Raw genomic sequence first — 18,506 nt, 5'->3', positions numbered from 1 at the left:
GAAGCCCATGCAACTCAGCTCCTTGTCCCTGGTCTGAAACCCAATACTACCTCGCTCTCTCGCTCGCTCCCTCACTCACTCTCTCACTCACGCACACATTTACCATTAAAACACAAGTAATCCAAAAACAGTCAATTTAATGCAAGTGAATGTACCAGATGAGATATGTTTTATACTGTTCTATGGTTATTAACCATCCCACAAAATTTTGATGAGGAAAGATTTTTTGCCAATTTGTTCAGTAGTATATCCCAAGCATCTAAAATGGGGCTGGAGAGTTGGTTCAGCAGGTAAAAGTGTGTACTGCTCTTGCAGTATCCCAACTTCAATTCTTAGCATCTGCATTGGGTGGCTCACAACCACCTCTAAGTACAATGGGAGCTCTGATACCCTCTTCTGGCCTCCACAGGCACCTGCATTCACATGCTCACACCCACACGAATATACATAACCCAAAAATGGCAATAACCATCTACCTAAAACTACCAGTTAAATCATATGGGGAAATTTCATCTTTTATAAATTTGCAAATATCTATGACTTATTCCCCCCAACAAAGTAAATCTAGATAGGCATGGGGGCACTAATTTTAATCCCAATACTCAGGTAGATCTGAGAGTTTGAGGCCAACGTGGTCTATTATAGAAAGTTCAAAGTCTTAAAAAATGAGTTATTGTATTTTGGCTCATTTAGAAATCATAAGAATTAGCTAATACCAACTCTATAAAAATCTCTACTAAAGCACACAGATCCTTTGATGTCATAGTTTCTGTTCCCTCTTCTCCCAACACCCTAGCAGAGAGGTGGGGGAAAACATTTTAAGAAGATATAGTACAGTACCTTACCTTTGTGTATTATTTTTTGAACGCTGTAATAAAGCACCATGACCAAAGAAACCTATAAAAGGGACGTTTCCTTTGGGGTTTACAGCTTCAGAGGAGAAAGAGTCATTCATCAACATGACAGGGAAGCTGCAGCAACTACAGCTGAGGGCTGAGGGCTGAGGGCTGAAGAGCTGAGAGCTCGATTCACAAACAGGAAATAGTAAGAACAAACGGGTGAGGAGGGGTGGCTAGCAGGAGGTTTTAAACCTCAAACCCACAAATCATATATTTACTCCAATAAGGCCATACTTGCTAAGCCTCCCCAAACTTCACTACCAATTGTCTTCTAAGTCAAATGCCTAAGAATAAGAGCCATCTCATTCAAACCACCACACCCTGTGATCAAAGCCCTCTGCAAACAAAGCAGGAGTGTCACAAGTTTAAGGCCATCCTAAACCACAGTATGACATGCTACCTCCATAAACAGGAAGGGAAGGGAAGGAGGAGGGAGATGGATGAAGAAAGGATAAATACATTAGTTTTTGTAGATGAAGCATAGTTATATAAATTACATAGTTATATAAGAAGTATATGTGTCTTAGGATGGCCTCAAAAGCCTATATAACATAGGCTGGCATCAAATTCATGATCCTTATGCCTCAGCCTCACACAATTTACAGTTGTGCACCATCCTGCCCATACTATTTCATACTATTTCATCGTTAACGCTCACTCAGCAGCACATAAACGAGTGTATTTTATCACCTGATGTTCTACCTCCTGAAGTAAAGATTCCAACAGCTCTGTTTCTTGAGTAAGAGACGTCTTCTGACCTGTTTAAAAGGAGCAAAATAGCATTCAGGTTGAATGTTCAGGAAGAACAAGATAACTTCCTATGAATATACTCTGTAAAACGAGAACCGCTGCAACTGAACAGAACTCCAATGAGTTTCCTAGAGCTTTAACAGCTGAATACACTTTCTAAAAGTAGCTTAGAAAATAGAACATTGGAGGTTAACTATTTTTTAGGCAAAATTCACTTTAGAGCTATAAAATGTATCTAAACCATGTACAGGCTGGGGCTAGAGACTGGTAGAATGCTTTCCTGCCATGCACAAAGCTCTAGGTTAACGCTCAGCTGGGCATAAACCAGATATGATAAAACTTATAATCCCTGCACACAGAAGGTGAAGACAGAGTCAAGAATTCAAGGTCATCAGCCAGTGGTGCACACATTGATCCCAGCATACAGGAGACAGAGGCAGGCAGAACTCTTGTCTGAAGCCAGTATGGTCAATGGGTCAAGTTCTAGAACATCCAGGACTACACAGAGAAACTCTATCTCAAAAAACAAACAACAAAAAAAGAATTCAAATTCATACTTGGCTACTTTGCCAATTTGAGGTCAGCCTGAGCTATGTAGCCATTAACATGACTGAATGAATAAACGAACGAACGGACAAACAAACAAACAGTGATAGTCTTGGGTTGAATCTGTAATATCCCAAAACGAATAAATAAAAATAAACAATATAATGAGAATGTACTTTTAAGTGGCTAACACAATAACAATTTCATTCAGTTAATTATCCTGAAATTTCTTCCCAAAATTTAACTTTTGCTTGAAAAGATGAAGTAAATTGGCAAGATGCTTATGTTAAATTACAACAAAGTCTGTCTTTTAAGAAAAGGCAAAGTCATCTCACAAACCAAGAGAAAGAAAATCTACAAAGTACAAAAGCTTTTCATGATTAAAAAAAAAAAAACCTTCAAAAAAAAAAAAACCCCACAAAAGCAAAGAATTTCTGCACTGGAAAAGAATGCTGCTTCACTCAGGGAGTTGGCTCAATGGAAAAGCACCAGCTGCACAAGCCTGAGGCCGTGCCAGGGCAGCAGAGGTGCTGGGGAAGGAAGCAGGGACAAGCAGGTCCTGGGAGCTCAGGGATCAGGCAGAACAGCCAAAACAAAGTATCCCAGGCTCAGTGATAAATACTGTCTCAAAAGAAGAAGGTAGAGAAGCTGGACCGCGAGTTCAGTGGTTAAGCGCATATACTGTTCTTACAGAGGACTGGAGTTTGGTTCCCGGCACCCCTATCACAGCAGCTCACAACTACCAACTCCAGCTCTAGGAAGGAGTCTGATGTGCTCTTCTGGATTATTGGGGCACCCGCACTCACATGTACAAATATCTATATATAACTATATAATTAAAAATAAAATAACTAAATTCTTTTAAAATAAAAAAGTGTTAAAGACAACCAACTTTAACCTCTAAGCACTGCAAATACATTTTTACAGAAACATGCATTTATCACAAATACACACACACAATTCTTCAATTAAATTTTACAAATCTGTACTGCTGACATACTTGATTTTTAGTTAAAGAAGTTAGGCAAACTTATAAGCAAAAAGTAAGGCTACATATAAAAATACATTTGGTTACTATTCAAAATAATATTAAGAGTGAACAGTACTTTAATTAGTTTATGTACTTTGATTTTTCTTTAACCAGTCAGGTCTGGTGGTGGTTTTAGTTCTAGCACTCAGGAGACAAAGGCAAGTAGGTCTCTATCTGAGTTTGATTCCAGCCTGATCTATACAGTGAAATCCAGAAGAGTCAGGCCTACACAGTAAGACCCTGTTTCAAAAAAAAGAAAGAAAAAGAGAAAAACACCAAGGGATAAATTTTAAATTTCTTTTATTGTGGAAGGTGGGGATTCATGCTATAGCATGTACAGGGCAGTTAGAGGACAATTGTGGGAGTTCTCTTCACCATCACGTGGCCCCTGAAAAGTGACCTGAGATCAGGCTTAGGGGTAGGCACCTTTACTGACTGATCCTGTCTGACACCAACAGGAGTCTGTTGTTTGTTTGTTTGGTTTGGTTTGTGTAGCCTGGTTGTCTTGGAACTCACTCTAGACCAGGCTGGCCTCAAACTCACAGAAATCCACCTGCCTCTGCCTTCTGAGTGTTGGGATTAAAGGCATCAGTAGTGGGAACTTTTCTTAGCTGTAAAAGAAGAAAAAAACTAACAACGAGGTTCATAAACCATTTAGGATTTTCATACAATGGCTGTGAAAACGTTTTCTCTGATTATATTCCAACGTAAGTCAGACTTGTGGTCAGATTATACAACACAGAGTTGCCTAAAAGCTTAAGATTCTTACCTACTATCAATTCCTTAATTGATTCCTTAAAGGCTGAACCACAAACAGGGCCAGGACACCCTGGTCTCCAACAGAATACAAATACACTCACCCATGAGGGTTATGAGCTTGTTCTTCAGCTGTGTGTCCAGCCGTGCAATCATCATCTCCACCGCGTTCCTGATTTCCCGAACACGTTCGTCCTTCGCATTTCTCACCGCTTCTACATTTCTTTCCTAGGAGATAAACACGAAGGACGGATTCTAACTGGAGTCCTTTACAACAGAACAAGAACATAACAATGCAATCACTGGGATTACTCTTAAATTCAGTTAATTGCCTCTTTAAAATCCATAACCAATATTGTAATAATCTGCACTATACAGGTAACATGCCTTTTGAAAAATTCTGTAAATCTGGGTCAGTAAAGTGAAAGATGTTTGCCCAAAAGCCTGACAATCGGACCCCAATCCCTGTAATCTATGTAGAAGGAAAAGACCCAATTCCTTCAATTTGTCCTCTGACTTCCAAAGCGAAATGGCTCAGTAGGTAGAGGTGCCTACCACAAAGCCTGATGACCCAAGTTCAAGCTCAAAGACCCACACAGTATGAGAGAACTCCTTCCTGCAGGTTGTCCTCGGACCGTCACATGCATGTGCAAAAAAAAACACAAGGCAATAAAGTTCGCAAATAGTGTAATTAAGTTTCTTATAATTTAACAGACATAGCAAAAAAAAAGATCTACAATTACAAACCTGACTAGGTGTGCTGGCACATACCTATTATCTCAGTACATAAGAGTTGAGGCAGAAAGATTATGAGTTCAAAGCCAGCTTCAACTACAGAGTCTGAGACCATCTTGGGCTACATGAGACTCCAAGGTAACCTAATTTTGGTAAGAGGTAAGAAGTCCCAACCAGGGAGTTGGGGATTTAGCTCAGTGGTAGAGCACTTGCCTAACAAGCATAAGGCCCTGGGTTTGGTCCTCAGCTCCGGGGGGAAAAAAAAAGTGTTTCCTTAAAGAAGTCCCAACCACATTTTAGATAAGAAACTACTTTATAAAGATAAAAGGACCTAGAAGATAGTTTGATAAGAAAAGGTATTTCCCGAGGTTGGGGATTTAGCTCAGTGGTAGAGCACTTGCCTAGCAAGCGCAAGGCCCTGGGTTCGGTCCCCAGCTCCAAAAAAAACAAAAAAAGAAAAAAGAAAAAAAAGAAAAAAAAAAAAAAGAAAGAAAAGGTATTTCCCAAGCCTGATGACCCAAGTTTTTTCCCCATGATCTATAGAGTGGAGAGAGCTAATACTAGTAAATTGTCCTCTGATCTCCACAAGGGTGTATGATGCATGACTACATGCATGTACACACATTTTTAAAAAATTGGCTAGTATACATCCAAAAATGTCATAAAACAAAAGAAATTCTGTTTTGTTCGTGTTTTTCCAGAGTCTCATACGCTCCAGGCTAGCCTAGAATTTACCATGTAGCTGAAATCCCTGACTGAATCTTTTGCCTCTGCCTCTCCAATGCTGGGAATACAGCTATATGCCACCATGCCCAACAAAAAATGTTTCTGAATCCACTACCTTTCTCTAGTTGATTCAGATTGTTTTCAGAATTACATATAAAGAGATAGCTGTTTTTCCAAGATTGCAAAATAAGCACTAGATTTCAAATCAGTGTACCAAAGAAAATAAAATGCAGTTTTGTCTATGCATACTATTATTATATATAAATTGAACTCTCAACCTAGAGCAGCCTCCTAATGCTGCCAAGAGAAATTAATAATGGTCAGACAAGGCCAGATAAAATCAATTCAGCGAGCATGCTTTTCAAAAGGACTTTGTAGCATGCATGCAATTCAGTAATGCTATTTAATATGGACAAAATGTTACAAATGATGATTTTTGTTCTTGAGTTCCAAAGGGTCAAAAAGAGAACACTTGCTGATAGGTTATTAATGGGACCAAAAAAAAAAAAAAAAAAAAAAAAAAAACCAACAAAACTTATTCTGGCAACTTTAGACAGAATATATTCCAAAAGTCTATTTAGTACTTCTTTAAAATTTACATTTTTCCAAAGAAAAAATTATAAATAACAACTTATTAAAACTGACCCAGATAACAATTTCCAATTTTTATTTATCTATGAATTTCTGTCTATGTGGGTACACGCCTCATGTATGAGTGCCTGTGTGGCCAGAAGAGCGTGTCAAGATCTCCTGGCGCTGGAGTTACAGGCCGTTACGAACTGAACTCCAGCCCCTTCAAAGAGCAGTAAGCACTCGTAACTGCCAAGCCCTCCTTCCTTACATACTGCACCTTCATAGTATTAACTGATTACTCTTTCCACTCTGTGGAGACTAATTTACACATACAGTTCATTCAGGAGTCAGAGAGTTGGCAAAGCAGTTAAGAGCATTTACTACTCTTGGAAAGGACCAAGACTTGGTTTCTAGTACCCACAATCACCTGTAACTCTGGTTCCAGGAAATCTAAAGCCTACTTCTGAACTCCAAGGACACCAGGCATGTACATAGTGCACATACATACATGAAAGGAAAATATTCATACACATAAGACAAAAATAGAACCAAGTGTGGTGGCACACACCTTTAGTTCCAGCACTCAGAAGACAGAGGCAGGTGAATCTCTGTGAATTTGAGGCCAGCCTGGTCTGTAGTGAATTCCAGGACAGCCAAGGCTATAGAGAGAAACACTGTCTCAATAATAACGAAAAGAAAGAAAGAAAAAAAACCTAAAAGAAAAATGTGTTTTTAAATAGTTCACTCTCTGGGAACAGAAAAGGAATGATTGCAAAAGCCACTGGGATGGGCAGATGGCTCAGCTAGGAAAGTACTCACTGGATGAACACGGGGGCCTAAAGTTGATCCCCAGCATCCATATAAAAATCAATGCTGTGGAGACAGACACGGGATCTCTAGGGCTTCCTGGGCCACCAGCCTAGCCTAAATGTTGACCTCCAATTACCCGTGAGAGACCCTGTCTCAAAATACCAGGTGCATGGCTCCTGAGGAATGACACCTGTGGCTGACTTTGGGCCTTTGCATAGATGTCAATTAACTCTATAACAAAAGTAGACTTTTCGAATACACTACTGACAATTCTCAGGCTAGGGAAATTGCTCAGTGTCTTACGGCAGATGCTGTGCAATCCTGGCAACCTGAGTTTACTCCCCAGAACCCACAAAGTTGTCCTCTGACCTCCATATATGCCCCATAGCATAAGTACACATACACGCGCACGCACACACGCGCACGCGCACGCGCACGCACACACGCGCACGCGCGCGCGCACACACACACACACACACACACACACACACACACACACACACACTATTAAGAAAGAATACATTTTTTTTTTTCCTTGAAAGAAAAAAAGGCAATTCTCTAGCTTCAAGTGATCTCTATATGCCAGAGCTCTGGATGTAAATTTCTCTATTTTTTGAAGTTAAGACTTGAGGTTTATCATCCCATCAAATCTTTAAACATCAATCTTGATTTCAACATCTAATTTCTCTAAGAATATATATCACAGAATCAAAAAGATAATAAATCTTACGTAAAAGTAATCTTACCACTTCTTGAACTAAGCTGATCAGTTCCATGAGACGTCGACGAAGTTTGGCTACCTCTTCGTTCACTTTAGTGACATGCTGTTCATAGATTTCTGCCAAAGGTTTAAACGTGTGTCCACCATGCTACAGAAACCAACATAAGCACTATGAGGCCGTTTCATACATTCCAACTACACTTGCATTCCTCTTTAACACTCTACAGACAATGATAAATGTAAATATTTTCAAATGAATTTCATCTCTTTTGTATCACTTTTATCTTCTTAAAACAGGCCAGTGTTTGCAAAATTACCCTGGCAATGCAGCAATGCCTTAAGAATCTAAATATTAGACATTAAGAAACTAATGGAGCCAGGCATGGGAAAACATGCTTTTAATCCAGCACTCGGGAGGCAGACACAGGTGGACCTCTGAGTTCAAGGCCGGTCTGGTCTACATAGAGTTCTAGGATGATAGGGCTACACAGAGAAACCCTGCTGGGGTGGGAGTATTGGTTGGGGGTGTCTTGTTTAGCAAAAGCACCCCACTTTGCTCTCTGAGGAAAAAAAATGTGTTTTTTTTTTGTTGTTGTTTTAAATTTATTTTATATGTATGAAGTTTTGCATGAATGTATGTGTGATACCACATGTATGCCTGGTGCTCCACAGAAGTCAGATGTTGGATACCCTTGACTAGAGATATAGACTTATAGTTAGTTATATAAATGGAGTTATGGATGGTTATATAAGGCCAGATCGAACCCAGGCCCTCTGAAAGAGCAATAAGTGCTCTAAACTGCTGAGCCAACTCGTTGGCCACATGATATGGATAAATGGTGACTTAGGATGAAAAAATCACCATCTCTTGAGTCTCTTAAGAAACTTGCTTAGGATTCAAAATGTGGTCATTTATTTTTCCAGTCAGCACATTACAATTTGAACTCAGACAAAGTTGTTTGAACTGAACTCTACTCAGCCAGCTCAGCCTCCCATACTTTTTGTAAAAAAACACTGCCCAATAGCCACCAAATGATCAAGTCTCCTAGTTAACATGAGACTCAGGCAATTGCTAATGTGGGCACACTTTCATTTTCCCCATTAAGAACTGATTGTTTTAGTCTAGGGTTAGAGCCCACTGATAGAACACTTTTTATAGCAGACAGGAGGCCCTTAATTTCATCTCTAGCACTGCCAAAACAAAAAACCCTTACTGTGTTTAATCTCAACCTACTTATATTGTTGTACTTAATATAAATGATCGGGGGTTGGGGATTTAGCTCAGTGGTATAGCACTTGCCTAGGAAGCGCAAGGCCCTGGGTTCGGTCCCCAGCTCCAAAAAAAAGAACAAAAAAAAAAAATATATATATATATATATATATATATATATATATATAAATGATCTAGCTGAATATTAAATAATAGAACACAGCTATTAAGAAAAAAGCTGCTTCTAGGAAAGTTACTATGAATGCTTCAAACTTGATAAAGGTAAACTGGCTTTAAAGTCTGGTTTTTAGTTTTGTTTTGCTTTTAGATTTATTTATTCTATTTAAGTACACTGTTGCTGCCTTCAGACACACCAGAAGAGGGCTTCTGATCCCATTACAAATGGTTGTGAGCCACCATGTAGTTATTGGGAATTGAACTCAGGACCTCTGGAAGAGCAGGTAGTGCTCTTAACCACTGAGCCATCTCTCCAGTCCCAAAAGTCTGCTTTTAGCCAGACAGACTACATATCTATAATCCCAGCACTAGGAAAGCTGAGGAAGCCTGGCCTACACAGTAAGACCCCATCTCAAAAAACCCAAAATCTCTTAAGCCAAGCATGGGAGTGCATGCTTTTAGTTCCAACTCTGAATGGAGGATGAAGTGGGAGTAGGCAGCAGCCCTGGGATGGTGAGAGCCTCTGAACAAGATTGGAAAGAGAAACTAAGAACTGAGAATATTAGATTATATAGATATTTACACTCAACATTACTTCAGAAGCATCTAAAGTATAAAGATAACTGACCAATAATCAAAGCAGACACTGATCTTGGGCTGGAATGTAACTTAACTGGTATGACAGTGCCCTATCAGAAGGCAGAAGATCCTGGGTTTGACAATCACTAGCACCAAAAAAAAAAAAAAAAAAAAAGGTGGGGGGGAGAATATATTTACAGATATTAAGCAATGAAAGCAGTGCCCATCCGGCATCAACACTCCAGCCCCAAGAGGCTCTTCTGAACTATCGGAAGGTACAACACCTTAATAAGGCATGCATAATACAGATACATTTTGATTCTCCGGAGTAAAATGAGACTTTATTCCATCTAAATCAACTAATTATATCAATGCCTTCTGGTATCTAAACCAAAAAGAACATTTGTTCCACTCACCATTCCTCCCCAAAGTGCACACTGATGGCAGATACACTTCTTACAAGTCCAGCAAAACACACTAAGTTTTTCATGGTGATTTTCACATCTATTTATTATGAAAAAGAAAAGAGTTATTTTTAACAAATTTCCAATCTAAAGCAAACAGATCACTCATTTTGAAATGGTTATAGCATCATAAAGAAAAATGTTTTCAGTGACTTCTAAGAATTAGGCTAAATAATAACACACAGACAAAACTTTCCTTTCATCACTAAATATGATAAATGCTATCTCATTACTACTTAAGAAAAAATGTCATGTTAATCTCTTACACAAGCAAATGCATATGTACAAATAATTTCCCTATAACTGGCCAATAATAACAATCAAGACATCTATCTCAACTGCACAGTATCAATACAATGCAATTTAAAACTTTCTTAGTACAAATGTCCACATGTAAAACAGTGAAGTTCAATTCTTCTACAGATTTGACTGTACTCTCTCTAAAATTTTTACACTAGAGCCTTAACCTCCAAAGTGACACTGAAAGATGTCAGTCATTTACAAGTCGAGGACAGAGGTTTCACCAGAAACTAACCCTTCATCAAGTACCTTGATCTTGGATTTCCTGCCTCTAAAACTATAGAAAAACAAAGTTTTAACACTATTTAAACCATCCAGGTACCTACCACACTATTACAGACCCTTACTTTACATGATATATAAAATAACCCAAAAGTGGGATACGATAGCATATATCTGTAATAAATTTGGGAAGCTGAGGCTCAAAATTTTGAATTAAAAAAAGAAAAAGGGGTTGGGGATTTAGCTCAGTGGTAGAGTACTTGCCTAGCAAGCGCAAGGTCCTGGGTTCAGTCCCCAGCTCCGAAAAAAAAAAAAAAAAAAAAGAAGAAAAAAAGGGGAAACTATGGGACATTTATTCTTTTTATGAGAGGTGCTAATAAAAAATTTAAAAGCCCAACAAAAAAGGACCTTTCCAAATAGTGATAGTTCATCATCCCACAGTGGAAATAATTCAAGTGGTCACTAATGAAATGTGTTATAATATTTAATTTATTCTTTTTGGTATGACCACCACAATGCCAAAAAGTAACAGCCTTAAGAATCCAGTTTAGCCAGAACAGTAGTACAAGTAACACTCAGTTTCATTCAATTATGAACCAGCAAGCCAGGGATCAACAAAGCAGTGGCACGGATCTGTAATCTCTACACTCAGGAGACTGAGGCAGAAGGATGGCTAAACTACAAAGTAACTTCAAGGTCAATCTGAGATACACAGCAAAAGCCTGTATCAAGAAAACCAAACAAACCAATAAAATTTAGCTCCTCCCATTTCAGTGGTCCTGTTTCCTTTTCCTTTTTAAAAAAGATTATTTTTTATTGCTTTAAATGTTGTATACATGTGTCTGCCTGTGGGTATGCCCATGGAGGTGGAGGCCAGGGGAGTCCAATCCCCTGGAGCTGGAGTTACAGCAGGTTATGAGCCACATGACATAGGTGATAGGAATCCAATTTGCATCTGCTGCAAGGGCAGAATGCACTCTTAACCACTAAGCCAGTTCTTTAGCCCCAAGGTCCCATTTCTATAGAACAATAAATGAAAACTTTAAATAAAGTCTAAACTTTATTTCTAATGACCCCTGAGGTTTCAACTTATTGTTTTAACATACTATGTGCAAAAATCAGTTATGACTTTACTTTTAAACATTCGACACCCCTGGAATTTCTCCTAACTTTCCACTTTTGATCTACTCCTAATAACCCTCTATGACCAACATCTGTAAACATGCAATATAAAGCTACTCATTCTTTTCTATATAAAATTTGCTTAAGCTGTAATTTCTAAGAAGACCAAAACATTGTATTACTGCTGTGTTCCTGTTCATCAGTTAAATAGAAATAATCACACACAAACTAATTATTTAAATATATGTAGGGGTTGGGGACTTAGCTCAATGGTAGAGCACTTGCCTAGCAAGCCAAGGCCCTGGGTTTGGTCCTCAGCTCCGGAAAAAAACAAACAAAAACCAATAAATATATGTATAGATACATAAAGTATCTTTAAAAGAGCACATGGCATATTCTATTAATACTGAACAAAAACCCAAGCACATACTTGTCTTTCTCATTTTCTTCATGTTTGGTGAGACTACACAGCTGGAGAGTATCCAGCTGCTGTGTCACCTCTTCCGCCCAGCGACAATTTACAAGTTCCCGTAGCTGGAGTGGAGCACTGAAAAAAGAAGCAATCCGTACATGTATATATTCTAGTTCAGACATCCAAGATTTTTCTAAAATAAATATTCCTAAAAATAGAGCACAATATTATTATAAAACAACAGTAAAAGCCAAATATGAGAAAGCATATCTGTAATCTTATCACTAAGGTTACAGAAGCATTCAAGGACAGTTCTGGTGAAATAATGAATTACAGGCCAGCACGGTCTACACAGTAAGGTTCTATCAAAAAAGTAAAAAGGCAATAGAACTTATTTTTATCATTCATACATCACAGACATGAAAAATGTACCAACTAAAGAGCAGCAATAATTCAAGTTATAAACTTTTAATTTCTTAGCCTAAATTTGACTAAATGATACCATGGGCTTGAAGCACAGTTCAGTAGCAGCATATAAGTGGCATTAGTATGAGTTAATTCCTAGGTTCAACCCATAGTCCACCAAAACAACAAATCAATTACAATCCCTAGCCAAATGCAGATATCTCATTTTCAAAACAAAAAACAAACAAAAAAGCAACACACCCCTATAACCAAGCACTCAGAGATCTGAAGTCAGAAGATGAGACCACCTGGGTTACATAGCAAGACTCTGTCTCAATAAACAAAAAACTAAATATCACTAGTCACTGAAGTGCTCCATAGGCCACAGTATACTGGATGTAGAAGAGGACCATCACAACCAAATTCTCGTTTACACTGCTGCTCTTCTCATAAAGTAATGTGAAAAAACAGCAAAAGATAGCACTATGGCCTAAAATAACCAGAAATAAACAAGCTAAAATCTGTCACTATGACTATGAGTGTAAAATGTAACTTTTATTCTCCTGTTGCAATTATTATCTCAGAAGCTTACTGCCTCAGTTAGCTAACCTAGGCCTAGTCCTGGAAGCTTCTAGCTTCCCTATCTCATCTAGGCCTAGAATGATTTCAGTCTGAGGCAACTGCTGAATAAGCTCACCCTTCCTAGTTCTTTCTGAGTTCTGGCAGGCTTGTTCACCTTAGCTGTTCTTCAATCTGGCTTCTCTCTCTTGGCATCTCCTGAATTGCTCTGCTTGGCCTCACACTAACTTTGACAATATGTTCTAATCTTCTCGCTCCTTCTCATTCTCTGCCTCGTTCTGTCGTTACCTGTGTCTCTTCAACCTGTCTCTGTAAAACTCTCCTAATAAAACTGTCTCCTCTCATAGCAGACCCATGGCTCCAGCTGCATATGTAGCAGAGAATGGCCTTGTTTTGCACCAATAGGAGAAGCTCTTGGTCCTACCAAGGCTGGTCCCCGCAGTGTAGGGGAATGTCAGGGTAGGGAGGCGGGAAGGGGGGATGGTTAGGGGACCCTCATAGAAGAGGGGGAGGATGGGATAGGGGTCTCATGGATGGGAAGCCAGGAAAGGGAATAACATTTGAGATGTAAATAAAAAAAAAATCCAAGAAAGAAAAAAGAAAATAACTGCCTTCTCTCCTTTTCTTTCTGCTCTGGTAAGTAGCTTCCCTTTCCTCTCTTCTCATGAGAGTCAGGCATATCCTATTCTGTCAAATCTTTCTCTGACTCAAGCCACACTACAACTCAAAACAGGTTTTTTTCAGTAAATAACAATCTCGGGGTTCACAATGTGATCAAATCTACTGCAACACATTAAGTCCGGGGATATTTATAAAGGTTATCAAACATTTGTTTAAAAGTCTTGCATACATACACCATCTGTGAATATATCAACTGATTTTAGGAAGGGGAAAAAGCAAATTATAAAGCCAGGGATGGAGCACATGTCTATAAATCCTACCACTTAGAAAGTATAGGTGGGCTGGGGGTGTGATGTCAGGAGTCTGTCCTTACAGGTGGAGAACAGCCTGGGCAACATAATAATAATAAACAACAAACAAGAGAATCATAAACAGTAAGTTCTATATATGTGTGGTTTTAAAAAAACTGATGTAAGAACACCCCTTGTGTACAAGAATAGCATGCCTATTCATTCCTTCTGAAAGTGATTTTTTTTCCCAGTTGAGACAAGGTTTCATATTACAGCTCAGTGTGGCCTCACACAGCAAACCTCCTGCCTCAGGCTCCTGAGTTCTGAGATTACAAGTGTGAGCTACCAAGCCCAGTTACATTTTTGTTTCAATTAAAAAGTTAAGAAGTTACATAATAATCATGTGAGAAAAACAAGGGCACAACACAATCACACACAATACATCCAACCTAAAATTTAGTCAGGTTACAGGATCTGCATTTCTTTTTCTAGAGCTAATGATCATTCCCTATTCAACTTTATCCTAAAGGAAAAGAAATGTAGGAACTGCAGGGTGAAAGATAAAGGGGGAACTTGTTTTATACATCCTGGGGCATCCTCTGACACTAGGCTTTTACTTCTGTCACCATGTTCCATATATACAAACAGCAAAACACTTACCGACAATGAGGACACTGAGCTCTCTGCTCTGTCAGCCAGCGCTAAGGAAGCAAAATAATTAAATTTTGATTATAAAAATACCATTACTTTATATATCTAATCATTATAAACTGCATTTAATGAGTTTCAACTCTCTAGTGTCTAGATTTGTTTTAGAGATACAGAAATAACAGACAGTCTACTATCTATCTCATCATCATCATGACAGGAACAAGCTTTCAAAGGAACAGGACTCTCCCCAAAATAGTTAAGAGGCTACTCTCCCATAGGAAAGGAAGTGATTCTAGGGCTAGCTGGGTCTCACGAGATGTAATGTTGTTAATTAGAAATAATATTGTTACTCTATCCTCAAAAATAATGATTAATTTTAATTTTTTTGTAAATAATTACGAACTACTGAGTTTAAAGTACTACTAAATTTACAGACTAAGTAAGCAAAACCAGCCCAGGAGACATGAGACTGGCAAATGACTGACATTGTGTGGGTTTTAGTAGGTGGAGGGATTAGTACAGCTCAGAGCATGCCCAGATCAACAAATTTTTTCATTTTTTACAAGTTTTTAAAATAACTTACAACAGCTTTTTAATAAATTACAGTGTTTCTGTGTTGTTTACTGAGGAATGTACTAACAAGAAGTGGAGTAGACCCCCCCCCATCAGATATTAAGTAACAGGGCATATAACCTCCCAGACGACTACTTACTGCAACAGACCTGTGATCAATCTCCTACCCTGCCCAACACTGGACTTCAAGGCACACACCTGCCATCCTAGCACTTGGGATACAGAAACAAGGCAAATCAGAGGTTCAAAGTCAGCTTGGCTATAGAACTGAGCCAGAAACCAGGCTGAGTTACATGAGACCCCAGCAAAGAAAAGGCTAAAGGCCTAGTTACTACGCAAAGAAAGCAAAGATGGAAAGGAGGAAGGCACAAATAGAAAAGAATCCTCTGTCCTCAAAACTCTTGTACAAGATTTCTTGGGTCCAGATACTGAACAACTGGTGTTTGGAAGGAAGGGCCGAGTAAGGGAGCACTCCTCTGCCCCAGGCTCGGTGCCCAGGCCTGTCCCTGTGGGAATCCCACTTTGTCCTCACAGCAGTCTGTGGTGTGAGGCAGGATCAAGTTTCCTCCTCTGAACAGACCACTCTTCCACTAAAGACAAAGCTTTCCATATCTCCCTTCAGGAATGAGTCCAAGCTATTCCTCTTCAGTCACATCTCCTATGATCCCACGAAACTAAGCTTTTAAATGTTTCCTTCTCTAGTTACCACATTCATCAACACTTTTCCTCATCTAGAAAAATCTCATTCATCATTTAGATTTTAGTGTATATGACTTTCTTCCAAAAGCTTTTCATGAACTCCATCGACCTTTCTTTTGCTTTTTCTGAGCCAGGATTTTGCTGTCGCCCAGGTTAGTCTTAAATTCATTATATAGCTCGGACTAACCTCAAACACTGCTAGTTCCTGCCTCAGCCTTTTGTGGGCAAGGAGTTATACACCACGCTTAGCTACAATGAGCTGCTGATGAGCTGCCCTGCAGCAAGCCATACTTGTCCCCTTCACTGTGTTTCTAACACTTCATAACTTATCTACTGATATCCTCTATCCTCGTTAGTAAGTGACGACACCATTGTTTTAAAAAACTTACTTTTTATTCGGTGCATCTATGTGCACAAGAGGGTTGTCTCTTTTTCACCATTTGGCTCCAGGGATCAAACTAAGGTCATCAAGCTTGGAATTTACCCTCAGAGTCATCTTGTCAGCCCTGGCTTTTCTTTTTTTTTATAATAATGTGCAGCTTGCTCACAGAGAGGAAGCAGTGATACTGAATTGATGGATAAGTAATACTAAAATATCTTTAGACCAATTCTTACAGTCCATACAGAAACTGATTTCTCTCCTTTACAAAATGGAATAAATGCAAGCCTTACAAAACATCTACACTCATAAACACCTGACATAGAACAGTGGTAATAAAATTATTTTATCTTGTATTGAACTGGATTATAGCAGCAAAAATAAAAGATACCCAAGGTCAACAAAGAGAAAGGTGAGAACCAACTTCCAAAAGTTAACCTCTGACCTCCACATACCTTCGAGCACACACATACAAATTACTTTTTTTCTAAAAAGTCAAGATAATCCAAGTGTTAAACACCACCTGCCTATATCCTAGAACTTGGAAGAGAGGTAAAGGCAAGAAGGCATTGTGTGTGAGGCCAGCCCAGTTTTGGGAAATGAGGAGAACACCACAGCATTATCAAATCCAAGATAATCTAAACAACAATCTAAACATAACAGTACTATCCCTCGACTTCACCCTTCAACTTTATAAGGCTTCTGAAAAAGAAAAATGACACTTAAGGGCATAAGTAATATGGTAAGAGGACAGGAAGTGAACTACAGGTAAGTAAAGACTTAAGACAAGGAAATAGGAAATGAATCGTCTATGAATGAAGGAATCTATTTCTCACAAATAGTAATGGAAAGCAGTAGATGGATATAAAGAACACAGAGTAACTGGCAAGACATAAACATCACTGGTAGTCAAGATTACCAGTCTGAATGGTAAAACAAAATAAAAGACATCATCATCAAGTTGAGAATATAACATAAATAATTAATTTATCTTGACCAAAGCTCAAAATTCTGGAGGGACAATGAAGTAAGTCAGCTAAAAGCCCATGCTGTGCTAAAAATCATGGCTCAGTGGTAAAGAACTTGCCATTTCCCATTTAAACCCAGGCCCTGGGATTAAACACCAACACCACACCAAAAGTCAATAAAGACCAACTCTAGAGAAAGAGGTCCAGGACCCATATATAGATGACAGCTAGAGCTGCCAAAGTAAATCTAATTCCTCAGAGTAAACAAACACATTCAGAAAGAAAAGAAAGGAAAAGACTACAAAAAAGAAAGGACACCCTAGGTACAGCACAATAAGCCAGAGGTCACCCATACTTTCCAAACTTTCAAGCATTCTCAAGCCCTTTATCAAAGAAACCTAGTCTATACAGGCTCCACCAAATACTACATCAATGGAGACCAATTAATCTCTGTAGCTGCAGTTTCACAATTAAAAAATACCAGGTACACTGAGTAATAAATTACTAGACTAAGACTTCACAAGTGGATAATAGTTCCTAATTTCTCAATTATCTTTTAGCTCATTTCACTCTTTTCCCAACTACCCAAGAGGCACATTGTTTTATGTGAAACCTGTAGCTAAAGGAAACAAAGCTAAGAAACATTAAGTTTCTCCTTTTATCCCTGTGAGAACAAGTTTTATATGTAACCTAGATCTGCATATCACAGTAGCAACAAATTCAGGCTCTAAAACAGATTTACTACGTTCAACTCCAGCTCCAATATTTGCTAGTCCTGTGACTAGAAGAAAATCATTTAAGTAAGTGTAAATAGAAATAATTTTTTTTCCTTTACTTTTTCAAGACAGGGCTTTTGTGTATAGCCCCAGCTGGCCTGAAACTAGCTTTGTAGAACAGACTGGCCTTGAACTCACAGAGATGGCCTACCTCTGCTTCCTGAGTGCTGGGATTAAAGGTGTACAGCATCACCATCTGGTTAGAAACTACTCTTGACAAAGGGACATTTTTCTCTTTCCTTATGTGCTTGTGAAAGTCAGGACCACCTGAACTAGCAGGCTCTCTCCTTCTACTGTGGGCCTGCACCCAGATCACCAGGTTTAGAAACAAGCACCTTTACCTGCTAAGCCATCTTGTAGGCCCACTCTGTCTTTTTATAGAAAAAATAAGGAAATGGGGGAAAAAAAAAACTTTTTTCAGAGACAGATTTTCTCTTTGTAGACCTGGCTGTCCTGGAGCTCACTCTGTAGACTAGGCTGGCCTCGAATTCAATGATCTGCCTGTCTCTGCCTCCCAAGTGCTGGGGCTAAAG

The 18,506-nt window shown here is 38.9% G+C and overlaps 1 protein-coding gene across 16 annotated transcripts in view; it reads right to left on the bottom strand.

The window, feature by feature from the left end:
• Nucleotides 1–18,506, bottom strand: part of Trim37 (tripartite motif-containing 37) — a 132,160-nt gene that overhangs the window by 109,307 nt on the left and 4,347 nt on the right. For 15 of the 16 annotated variants that reach the window (XR_594795.4, XR_010055210.1, XR_010055209.1 and 12 more), the window contains exons 3-8: nt 14,588–14,628; nt 12,051–12,167; nt 9,929–10,016; nt 7,572–7,694; nt 4,086–4,209; nt 1,590–1,657 (exon numbers count right to left, since the gene is read on the bottom strand). Coding sequence is in view for 12 of the 16 variants with exons in the window: in NM_001108288.2 (NP_001101758.1) it covers nt 1,590–1,657; nt 4,086–4,209; nt 7,572–7,694; nt 9,929–10,016; nt 12,051–12,167; nt 14,588–14,628 (561 nt within the window). In the remaining 4 variants the exon portion in view is untranslated. The remainder of the gene's footprint in view (nt 1–1,589; nt 1,658–4,085; nt 4,210–7,571; nt 7,695–9,928; nt 10,017–12,050; nt 12,168–14,587; nt 14,629–18,506) is intronic. The other variant, XM_039086378.1, reaches the window with a different exon arrangement.

Source organism: Rattus norvegicus, chromosome 10, assembly GCF_036323735.1.
Source record: "Rattus norvegicus strain BN/NHsdMcwi chromosome 10, GRCr8, whole genome shotgun sequence".
Taxonomy (NCBI): Eukaryota; Metazoa; Chordata; class Mammalia; order Rodentia; family Muridae; genus Rattus; species Rattus norvegicus.
The sequence above is the reverse complement of the archived record's forward strand: the minus strand, read 5'-3'. Positions and strand labels throughout refer to the sequence as shown.